We start from the raw sequence: 12,006 nt of genomic DNA, 5'->3' as shown, positions 1-12,006 counted from the left end.
CAAGGTCGACTGACTGAGCTACAAGGGCTCCCTCAATAATTAGTTATTATAATGGATTGAGGGCAACACTTCTCCATAGCTCCCATGAAAGGAATGGGGATTGAAGTTTTTGTTTTGAAACGAACCATTAAAGCGGACCCATTAAAAAAAGTTTTAGTTCAAGGACTCCTCCCACAGAATTCTGGCTACTTCAGTAATCCAAGTTTCTTTAATAGACGCAACAGATGCCAATATGCCATATTGAATTTCCATTGCAATATCATGGGGACTGTTTTTAATCTGGAACTTTTCTCCCATGATCTTTTATTTACTTTTGGATTGCACGATAATTCTAGTACTGCTTTGCAATGCACAAAGAGCGCTATCCATTCTCTTATTGGGCATATTAACATTCTATTAAGTAGCAGGTGAGGATCAGAATCAGGGCTTCGAATACCTAGATCTTTATTTCCACAACCAGAGAAGTCGCACTGCCGGGTTAGCTCTTTTCTGGTACTACTCAGACAACCTGCAGTAAGGTGAATAAAAGCCCTCAGCGCTAGGTCTGAATGCCGGTTCCACTTTCTCCTTGTCGCGCAGCCACTTTGTGACTTGGTTCCCTTGCTCATAAGACAAACTGAGCAGTCGAAGCCCTGACATTCTAGGGATTATATGAAATAAGGCTAAGGATTTAGCGCGGAGCTCGGCACAAGACAGCACTGCATAAACTACATTAATCAGTGATGGGCTGTTACTCTCGCTCCCTGGGAACCCCACGGAACGTCCACAAGGAAAAGGTGTCGTTGGGCAGAAGAAGCCACCCACTCAGCGGCTGAGACACGAGGAGGACACGCCCTCCAGAGCCGCCCCAATGGGAGGAGCCCTGAGCCGGAAGGTCTCAGCCCGGCGCTGACCCCGCCCACAGCTGACTGGGGCGGCGACGCCGTCTCCTGGGAAACTGGACGCGCAGCTCCGCTTGGGTCGGAGCCTCAGCCGGTGGGACTAGCAGTGCGTGCCACGCCCGCAGCCAAGTAGCAGCAGGTGTGGGCCAGCGGCCACGCTGCTTGCAGTCGCCGGAGGGGGTGGGCGTCTGCCGCGGCGCGTGTGGGGAAAAGTGTCCTCGCCCACCCCAGGCTGGGCAGGGACGCGAGCGTGTGGAGCAGACCGACCCAGCATTCTCTTGGACGTGCGTGATGGCAGCCCGGGAGGTGTTCGGGTTTCCAGAGGACGCAGCCCTTCGCCTAACTCCGGGCGCTGGCCTGGAGGTGGTGGGCATGAAGGAGCTGGAGGAGGAAGGGGTGGAGGAGGAGGAAGAAGAGGAGGAGGAAGAAGAGGCGGCGGCGGCCAGGAGAGCTCGGAGTTTCGCCCGAGACGCGCGGGTGCGCTTTCTCGGCGGCCGCCTGGAGCTGATGCTAGGGCTCTCAGCGGAGAAATGGAGCCAGCATTTGGAGAGCGAGGAAAACCGGCAGGTCCTGGGAGAGTTCCTGGAGAACCCCAGTCCCGCGTGCCTTGTCTTCAGCGTCGCCGCCGCGGGACCACTCGCAGTCGCCCGGGAGGTAAGGGGCGACAGGCTAAGGGACCCTGTCAGGCTGCCAGTACGGGGACAGGCCAGTCGCGTCCTTGGGTTCCCTTGGGGCATGCACTTAGGCGCTTTAAGAAACTTTCTTTGGGAGCCCTTGCCTTGGAGTTTGCAAAATCACCCACGTGCGCCCGCTCTGCAGTTAAGCAACTGTGGATTAGTTTTCTAGAAGGTTAGTTTGCCCAACCCAGATAAAGCAGGAAAAGCTACACTTCACTTTTTCAACTGCCTAGGCTTTGGGAACAAGGTGGGTTCTCTGTGCCAGATAACTTCTGTTTTCAATCGCTCTTGGGCCAATCTGGGGTCCTGTCTTTAAAAAATGTTTTAGCAGAGCCTGAATAATTTTTCATATGCTAAGTCTGTCTGTCACATTTAATCCTAGGAAAAATATTTAGTCTTTAAAAAAGGAGTGCTCTGGCACTCCGCGCACACATGGTGTTTACTAGCCCTGGAGGGAGAAGGGGGGCAGTCCTTTCTTTCCTTCCATCTTTTCTTTCTTCCTTCCTTCCTTTTTTTTTTTTTTTTTTAGACTTTGTAGTTGGAGGTTAAGGTATCACTTATAAATACAGCATTTGTATTCAGCATTTATTTTTATTTTTATTTTTATTTATTTCAGAGAGAGCATGAGCAGGGTAGGGTCAGAGGGAGCGGGACAGAATCTTAAGCAGGTTCCACACTCAGTCAGCATGAAGCAGATGCGCGGTTGGATCTGCCACCCTGGGTTCATGACCTGAGCCAAAATCAAGTCTTTAGTGTTTACAGTGCCTCAGTGTAATGTGTTGTATGTGTGAAGTGTTTATCATCGCTGTGTGTCACTTTAATAGTTGGGAAATAGGATCCCAGAGAAAGAGTAACAGGAGTTTGCCTTAGGGTTTTGAGATCTGAATTTTTTTGTTTTGCTCTTTTCCCAATTATAACTAATTAAAAATTTTGTCAAACAAGGAGATAGGATACTTAAGTCTAGGATTACTTAAGTTAAATAATCATCATATCTGAAGAAATAGCTCAGTACTTGTGGAAATGTTAAAATATCTAAATTCAACATTTTATTTTGAGGATAGATTTACAAAGTAATCTCTTGTGCCTGAACTTCCTTTCACTTTGGTTTATTTCCAAACAACAAAAAAAAAGGTTATAAAAAGGAATGACCTTTCCTAAGATAGAAAAATGCTAAATTCTCCTTATATTTGTTTTTAATAAGGAGATGTTAGGGTATATAATGATCTTGGGTAATTGACAAGCCCCTTTAAAGGTGATATTTACATACCAATAATGCTATGGAATTAGCATTATAAAAGAACAAAACTATACAGTTTGCAGAAGGTAGGGCAAAGAGCTGTGGAACTACCTTATTTATAAAGGTAGGCAAGATGCCAGATTTTATTCCTTTTTTAGCAATCTAGCTACAAGTTAGATAGAGCAAATCCTATGTGTTAATATGGAAATTACGCTGTGAACTTGGACTAATTATTTTGCTCTTGTTTCAGATTCCAAGAGATGCAAAACATAAACTTGTTTATATTGCCAAGAAGATTACTGAAAACATTGGAGTAAATGACTTTTCTCAAACGGTTTTATTTGGAGAGTTAACCGCCTCATCTTTCGGACATGTAACTGCTTTCCTAGATGAGGTACTAGTCTGTCCTTAATATTTGAATCTTTAATTTATCTCTATGGCACTTGGAATTATTCAGAAAAACTCTGGTTAAAAAAAAGAATGTAGAAGCCAATAATCTCTTTAGGTGGATGCAATGTGGTTAACTGTTTCTGAAATGAGAGGATACTGATAATATTCAGATGGTAATCTGTAGGATTATCCTTTTTCTCTTTGTTTATAAATATGGGAAGTAAAAAGAAGCTTGAATAGGCTCTTGTAATTAGCTATAGGTTTTAAATTTCACGTTGAATAGAGACAAACTTAGACTTTGGAAGCATGTATCATAAGTTTTTCAGATTTCTGTTAGTTTCTGTGACCCTCAGGTCAGATAATGTGGAAAGATAATGGAAACGAAATTTTTGAAGTGGTTGCTTTAAAATTCTTCTTTCTGTCCCTTTAAATCAGAGAAATGCTGTCTAAACCCAGGTTATTGATACTTGTAATAAAAGTACCTTGGTGGGATTTTTTTAATGTGTTTTTTTTTTTTTTAATGGGATTTAATGTGGGATCCTGGGGATTTTATTAAAGTCAGGCTGCTCCAGTAGGTCTGGGGTGGGGCCAATCTTCTATAATATCTGATCTCATAAGATTCTGTTTGTTGATGGTATGTCTTTGAGGAAAGATGTACCAAATGACCAGGTTCTGTAGGATTAGAGCAGTGATTCTCAAACTTTGCTGAACATTAGAATCACCTGGGGAACTATCTAACCTGCCTTTACCCTGGTCAACCTTAATACTAACTAAATCAGAATGGGGTGGGAGCCAGGTGGTTACAATGGTTAAAATCCCAATTCTAATGTGCCCCAAACTTTGAGAGCCCCTGGGTTAGATAGAAGTAAATCAGATCTCTGTAATCAGTGCATTTCTGCCAAAGCCAGTGCTTAAGGTAGGAATAATTCCCAGAATATTTATTACTAACGATTTGCCAGTCTCTCTGTTGCACGCCACTTCTACTTCCTGAGTCTCTTTTGCTGTCTTTGGACTAGTCAAAGTCTCTAACTCCCAACTTCACCACCTTACCTCTGTTTCCCTCTCCTCCTGTTGAAATTACTCGGTTTTAGATGATTTCAGGGACACACCGATAGAGTTTTCTATCTTTACCTGGGACACTTTTTGGTCTGTATCAGAAGCTCAAGAAATTTTTACCGAACTGAACCTGATGAGAGCATTTCACATGAAATGGGAATGACTCTTGGTCATTTGAAACTAGACTGCCATCAGCTGGGGCTTGGAAGGGCAAGGATGTACTCTTTGTTTCAATTCTTACATTACTGTCTGTCTGGCAACAGACAGAAGATACACAACTCTTGCAAGTTCCTCTGATCTTGGTGTGGATTTGTCTCCATACCAGGGTCTGCATTCCACTCTGAGAAAGATGAAATGAAAGAGAGCAAGCTGTCCACAAGTACATTTATTGTAGGTATAAGCCATCCAGAAGCTCAGAGTTTAAGTGGTTTAGAAGATTCATGTAATTATGCTTGAAGATCTGAGTATTGGGAACAAAAAAAATGAGATCACACTTAGGAAGTCACTTGGGTTTACTTTTGGGCAAGACTTACATTCGGTATGAAGAAGGCCTTAAGGCCTGGCTATAGATGATTGGGTTGAAAACATTTTTATAAGGATTGTCTTTGCTTCCTATCCAGTGTAGCTCGCAAGATTGGCTGATTAACAGTGGCTTATGATGATGTGCAAGGCACTCCCAAACTTCTCTCTCTAGCCAAGATCTTTTTCCTGAATTTCAAACTTGGAGATCCATTTGTTTTCCTGAAATTCACACTTGAATTTTAATAAACATCCCAAACCTATCCAAAGTTGAACTGACCTTCCCCAGCCTCCACTGCATTACTTGTGGCTATCTCCACAATAGTGGCGTGAACGCCGTCCTTCCAGTTGCTCAAGCCAGAAAATTACTGAGACAGCCCTAACTCTTTTGTGTCACACGTTGTATCCGTTCTGGCAGGAAATCATGCAAGTTCCTGCTGGTGGGAATGCAAACTGGTGTGGCCACTCTGGAAAACTATATGGAGGTTCCTCAAAAAATTAAAAATAGACCTACCCTATGACCCAGAAATTGCACTACTGGGTGTTTATCCAAAGGGCATAGGTGTGCTGATTTGAAAGGGCACATGTTTCCCAATGTTTATAGCAGTGCTATCGACAATGGGCAAAGTATGGAAAGAGCCCAAATGTCCATCAACTGACAAATGGATAAAGAAGATGTGGCATATATATATATATATATATATATATATACACATATACACAATGGAATATTACTTGGTGATCAAAAAGAATGAAATCTTGCCATTTGCAACAACATGGATGCAACTAGAATGTATTATGCTAAACAAAAAAGTCAGAAAGATAAATATCATATGATTTAACTCATTGATGGAATTAAAGAAACAAAATAGTTGAACATAGGGGAAGGGAAGGAAAAATAAGAAAAAGAGAGGGGGCAAACCATAAAAGTTTCTTAACTATAGAGAAACTGAGGGTTGCTAGAGGGTGTTGGGTAGGGTAATGTGCTAAATGGGTGATGGGCATTAAGGAGGGCATTTGTTGGGATGAACACTGTGTGTCATCGGTCAGTGAGGAATCACTAAATTCTCCTGAAACCAATACTACACTATATGTTAACTAACTTGGATTAAAATAATATTTAACAAAAGGAAATGATGCAAGTTCTACCTTCAAAATACACTGAGAATCAGCCTCCATACTCCCCTCTCCTGCTACCACTCTGGGCTGGTTCACCATTGTCTCTCACCTGTGCTACTGCTTTCATCTCTCTCTCTCTCTCTTTTTTTTTTAATGTTATTATTTCATTTCATTTTGTTACATTATATAGGAATTAACATACAGTGTTATATTAGTTTCAGGTAGACAATAGAGTGATTCAACAATTCTATACATCACACACAAATGCACACCAAGATCACGATGAATTCATGTTCATCATGAAAAGTGCACTCCTTAATCTCCATTGCCTATTTTACCCATCCTCCTACCCACCTCCCTTCCTGTAACCATTAGTTTGTTCTCTGTAGTTAAGAGTCTGATTCTTGGTTCATCTCCCTCTCCTTTTTTTTTTTCCTTCACTCATTTATTTCTTAAATTTCGCTTGAGTGAAATATGGTATTTTTCTTTCTCTGACTTAATTTGTTTAGCATTATACTCTCTGGATCCATCCATGTCATTACAAGTGGCAAGATTTCATTCTTTTCTATGGAAAAATAATATTCCATTTTATGTATATACCAAATCTTCCTTATCCATTCATCTGTCAATGGGCTGCTTCCATAATTTGGCTGTTGTTAATAATGCTGTCATAAACATAGGGGTACATGTATGCCTTTTAATTAGTATTTTTGTAGTTATTGGGTAAATATCTAGTAGTGTGATTACTGGATCATAGGGTAGTTCTATTTTTAATTTTTGAGCAGCCGCCATACCTTTTTCCAGAGTGGCTGCACCAGTTTGCATTCCCATGCTTTCATCTCTTAACTAATCTCTATGCTTTTGTGTGGTTCCCATCTAGAATGTATTCCCAACGTAGCAGCTAAAGGGATTCTGTTGAAGCATGAGTCAGAACATGTAACTTCTCTGCTCCCGTTTTATTCTGAATAAAGGCCCAAGTGCTTTTAGTAGTCTAGACTTTGCATGTTCTGTGTTCTCTGTGGATCACAGCTATCAGCCTTACCTAAAAACTTGGTAGAACTGTAGAATCTCAGGGTCGTCTTCAGAGCTACTGAGGCAGGATCATCATTGGTTCTTAGGCGTATTAAAGGATGAAATCCCTAGTCCAGAATCTGTGACCTGACCTCCCTGTGACCTCTTTAAACTCTTCTCACTTGCTAACTCGTGACCTCCTTGCTGATCCTTAAATGTCTCAGGTACACTGTTGCCCCTACTATTTCTTTACCTCCCTCAGAATTCACTCAGCTAACCCCTCAGTGTCCTTCAAGTCTTTTTACTCATGTATCTTTTATTAAAGCCACCCTTGAGGAGGGTAGGGACTAGGGTCAGCAAATGAGGCACCCACTTCAAGAGCAAATTTATAGGGAAGCAAAGGGAGCAAAAACAAAACAAAACAAAAAACCCTCAATATCAGGATGAAATTTTAATACAGTATTTATTTTATTTTTTTAAATTGAGATGTACATAATATTTATATGAGTTCATGGTTTTTTATTTAATGCAATTTATTGTCAAATTGGTGAACATATAGTGCGTAAAGTGTGCTCTTGGTTTTCGGGGTAGATTCCCATGGTTCATTGCTTACGTATAGCACCCAGTGCTCATCCCAACAACTTCCCTCCTTTCAATGCAGTATTTAAAAATAAATAAATAAAAATGAGGGGTGCCTGGGTTGCTAAGTCAGTTAAATCTCAGACTTTGGTTCAGGTCATGATCTCACAGGTTCTAGCCCTGCATTGGGGTCTGTGCTGACAGCTCAGAGCCTGGAGCCTGCTTTGGATTTGGTGTCTGTCTCTCTCTCTTTCTCTGCCCCTCCCCACCCCCACACTGTCTCTCTCAAGAAATAGATAAACATTAATAAAAAATCAAAATGAAAAAGTCAACATTTAAATAAACAGTCGATCACTAACAGTACTGTACTAGATCATATTGGAGCCTGAAGCAAAAATAAACCCATAATACTGATGTTGCCTTTATTTAAAAATAGTGATAATTCATCATTTTTGTTGCATTAATTTTGATTTAAAAAGTATCTTAAAAAATTATTCGTCTTGATTACTGAGTTTTTTGGTGGCTTTTAGATTCTATTTCCTGTGTGAATGCCTCACTTGCCTAACCCTAGTCCCAGCTTTGAATCTTTGTTTTGCTCCCTGTTGTGGCCCAAACACCCAAGACGTTGCCTGACACGTAGTAGGAGCTCCGGACTTGTTACATGAATGAAGGTCAATTAAGGGCTGGTATCCTGTTGTTATAAGAGACCAAACACTGAAGCTTCAAGGTATTTCTTTAGAGAAGCATTTGGCATATGATCTCTCTTTCCATTTGGATTGTTTTGGACTGGTGAAGAGGATACTCAGGAAATTTTATGCTAATCTCATTTATTCATTTAATCACTGTTTATTGAAGACCTACTTGTTGCTAGTGACTGGCCACACCACATGGTAGTTAGTGATGTAGTTTGTGTCCTCAGAAGGCATGTAGTCTGATGAGGGAGGCAGGTTGCTGAGCTTGCAGTAGGAGGACACAGGAGGCTCCTGGAGGAGTCTTCAGCGTCATGGGGTGGGAGCCTCGTGATGCTCCCCACACCTACAGGGCTGACAGGGGCTGGGGACTCTGAAAAGGATGATCCTAGGTCTCAGTTTGCCTGGGGTACTTTTGGCTTACAACTGTCAGAGATCAGTTAATGTCCGCTAAGGATTTTTAGTGTTTCTTTGTACTCTCGAAAGCCTCCAGAATTGTATGGTAAATTATGTGGTCCCCATAGTGTTGAAGGACAAGGAGGAGATAGCTAGGTGTAGGAGGAGGAAGGGCTTTCTGAGCAGAGGGAGAAGCACTACAAAGGCACAGAGGTGAGGAAATGCAGGTTCTTTTTAAAAAAAGGAGTAAATTAATGTAGCTGGATCGGGGAACCTGAGCTGGGAGGTAGTGAGAAACAAGGGTGGAGAGACCGATTAGAAAATAAACAGCCACATAACTTTTTCAGGTGGTTGCCAGCAAAGGCAATGACCAAACCCAAATTCATGCGTTGATTGGAAGACGGCCATGGTGGTGCATGTTCTGGGAAGGTTTTTTATCAGGGCCGGCTTGATTGGGAAGTTGTGCAGTCACATGGAATGTCAGTGGTCATTGGTGACTTGCATTCCAAGCTAATCAACCTCTGATTTATACATTAACAAAACTCTCTGATTTATACATTAACAAAAGACATGACATGCAGAGGACTGCTGAATTGGTCATCCTGTTGAGTGAAGGAGAGACTGTTACTGAGGTAGTGAAGTGGTCTGTAAAGTACTGAGGGAGTTTTCTAGTGTTTGGCTTCTTAATGGGACGGAATAAAAAGGGATGGACCAAGTATTTGAACTGCAGGTTGGGAATGTCATTTGTGCCTTCATGTTTAGTTTTTTCTCATTCAAATGATCTAATGTATTCTCACTTGCATTCATTATGAACCGTTTTTTGGAGTTTGACTCAATGATTTATGGGAATTCATGCTGATGTGCTGGGGACTCCCAGACTTGTGTCTCCAGCCTGGACCTCTCTCCTAAACTTCAAGCTTAGGTATCCATCGTCTTGTGGACATAGCCATTTAGTGTGTAATGTCTCAAATCTGACATATCCAAAGCTGAACTCCCAATCTGGTCTTCAACATTCTTAATGTGTTCCTGTGTACTCTTACTTGTAGCTATATTATATTTTATAATATTTAGCAAAAGTATTTAAAATGTCATGTAGTTATTTCTTTTTAAAAAAAATTTTTTATGTTTATTTTCGTGGGAGAGAGAGAATGAATGAATGAGTGGGGGGAGGGGTAGAGAGAAGGAGCGAGAGAATCCCAAGCCGGCCCCATGCTCTCAGTGTAGAACCTGATGTGTGGCTTCAATGCACAAACTGAGATCATGACTTGAGTCTAAATTGAAAGTCAGACACTTAATTTTCTTTCTTTTCTTTCTTACCTTCTCACATTACTTCTTTTTTTAATTAAAAAAATTTTTTTAACATTTTGTTTGAATCCAAGTTATTTAACATACAGTAATGATTTCAGGAATAGAATTTAGTGATTTATCACTTACATATAACACCTCCTCCCAACAAGTGCCCTCCTTAATGCCCATCACCCATTTAGCCCATGTCCCTACGCAACACTCTGCCAGCAACCCTCAGTTTGTTCTCTGTATTTAAGAGTCTCTTGTGGTTTGTCTCCCTCTCTGTTTTTATCTTAGTTTTACTTCCCTTCCCCTATGTTCATCTGTTTTGTTTCTTAAATTCCACATATGAGTAAAATCCTATGAAGTATGACTGACCTACTTCATTTAGCATAATACACTCTAGTTCCATCCACATTGTTGCCAATACTAACATTTCATTCTTTTTGATCACCAAGTAATAATCCATTGTGTGTGTGTGTGTGTGTGTGTGTGTGTGTATACACACACATATATATCACATATTCTTTATTCATTCATCAGTCAATGGACATTTGGGCTCTTTCTGTACTTTGATTATTGTCGAGAGTGCTACTATAAACATTGGGGTGTATATGCCCCTTTAAAACAGCACTCTTGTATCCTTTGGATAAATACCTAGTAGTGCAATTGCTGGATTGTAGGGTAGTTCTATTTTTAATTTTTTGAGGAACCTCCATACTGTTTTCCAGAGTGGCTGTACCAGTTTGCATTCCCACTAGCAGTGCAAAAGGTCCTCTTTCTCCACATCCTTGCCAACATCTGTGTCACTTGAGTTGTTAATTTTCGCCACTCTGACAGGTGTGAGTGGTACCTCATTGTGGTTTTGATTTGTATTTCTCTGATGATGAGTGATGCTGAGCATTTTTTCCTATGTCTGTTAGCCATCTGGATGTCTTTGGAAAAGTGTCTATTCAAGTCTTTTGCCCATTTCTTCACTGGATTATTTGTTTTTTGGGTGTTGGGTTTGATAAGTTTTTCATAGATTGTGGATACTAACCCTTTGTTAGGTCATTTGCTGGTAACTTCTCCCATTCTGTCATTCGCCTTCTAGTTTTGCTGTTTTTTTACTTCACTGTGCAGAAGTTTTTTATCTTGATGAGGTCCCAATAGTTATTTTTGCTTTTGTTTTCTTTGCCTTGGGAAACATGTCAAGTAAGAAGCTGCTATGGCCAGCATCCAAGAGGTTGTTGCCTGTTCTCTCCTCCAGGATTTTGATGGTTTCCTTTCTTAAATTTAGGTCTTTCATCCATTTTGAGTTTATTTTTGTGGATGGTGTAAGAAAGTAGTCCAGGTTCATTCTTCTGCATGTCACTGTCCAGCTTTCCGAGCACCATTTGCTGAGGAGACTGTCTTTATTCCACTGGATACTCTTTCCTGCTTTGTCAAAGATGAGTTGGCCATACCTTTGTGGGTTCATTTCTGGCCTCTCTCTTCTGTTCCATTGGTCTATGTGTCTGTTGTGCCAGTACCATACTGTCTTGATGGTTACAACTTTGTAATATAGCTTGAAGTCAAGAATTGTGATGCCTCAAGCTTTGGTCTTCTTTTTCAGGATTGCTTTGGCTGTTTGGGGTCTTTTCTGGTTTTATACAGATTTTAGAATTGTTTGTTCTAGCTCTGTGAAGATTGCTGGTGTTATTTTGATAGGGATTGTGTGGAATATGTAGATTGCTTTGGGTAGTACTGACATTTTAACAGTATTTGTTCTTCCCATCCATGAACATGGAATGTTCTTTTCCATTTCTTGGTGTCTTCTTTAGTTTCTTCCATAAGTTTTCTATAGTTTTCAGTGTATAGATCTTTCACCTCTTTGGTTAGGTTTATTCCTAAATATTTTATAGTTTTTGGTGCAGTTGTAAATGGGATTGATTCCCTGATTTCTCTTTCTGCTGTTTCATTATTGGTGTATAGAAATGCAACCGATTTCTGTACATTGATTTTATATCCTGCGACTTAGCTGAATTCATGGATCAGTTCTAACAGTTTTTTGGTGGAGTCTTTTGGGTTTGCCACATAGAATATCATGTCATTTGCGAAGAGTGAAAATTTGACTTCTTCCTTGCCAGTTTGGGTGCCTTTTGTTTCTTTGTGTTGTCTGATTGCTGAGGCTAGGACTTCCAACA

The 12,006-nt window shown here is 40.8% G+C and overlaps 1 protein-coding gene across 1 annotated transcript in view; it reads left to right on the top strand.

The window, feature by feature from the left end:
• Positions 1-836: 836 nt before the first annotated feature.
• Positions 837-12,006, top strand: part of DNAH11 (dynein axonemal heavy chain 11) — a 349,268-nt gene continuing 338,098 nt past the window's right edge. The window contains exons 1-2 of the mRNA XM_053218315.1: positions 837-1,535; positions 3,046-3,189. Of these exons, the coding sequence (XP_053074290.1) occupies positions 1,173-1,535; positions 3,046-3,189 (507 nt within the window). The 5' untranslated portion in view covers positions 837-1,172. The remainder of the gene's footprint in view (positions 1,536-3,045; positions 3,190-12,006) is intronic.

Source organism: Acinonyx jubatus, chromosome A2 (genome assembly GCF_027475565.1).
Source record: "Acinonyx jubatus isolate Ajub_Pintada_27869175 chromosome A2, VMU_Ajub_asm_v1.0, whole genome shotgun sequence".
NCBI classification, from domain to species: domain Eukaryota; kingdom Metazoa; phylum Chordata; class Mammalia; order Carnivora; family Felidae; genus Acinonyx; species Acinonyx jubatus.
Note: the sequence above shows the minus strand (reverse complement) of the source record. Positions and strands in the feature narration are given on the sequence as shown.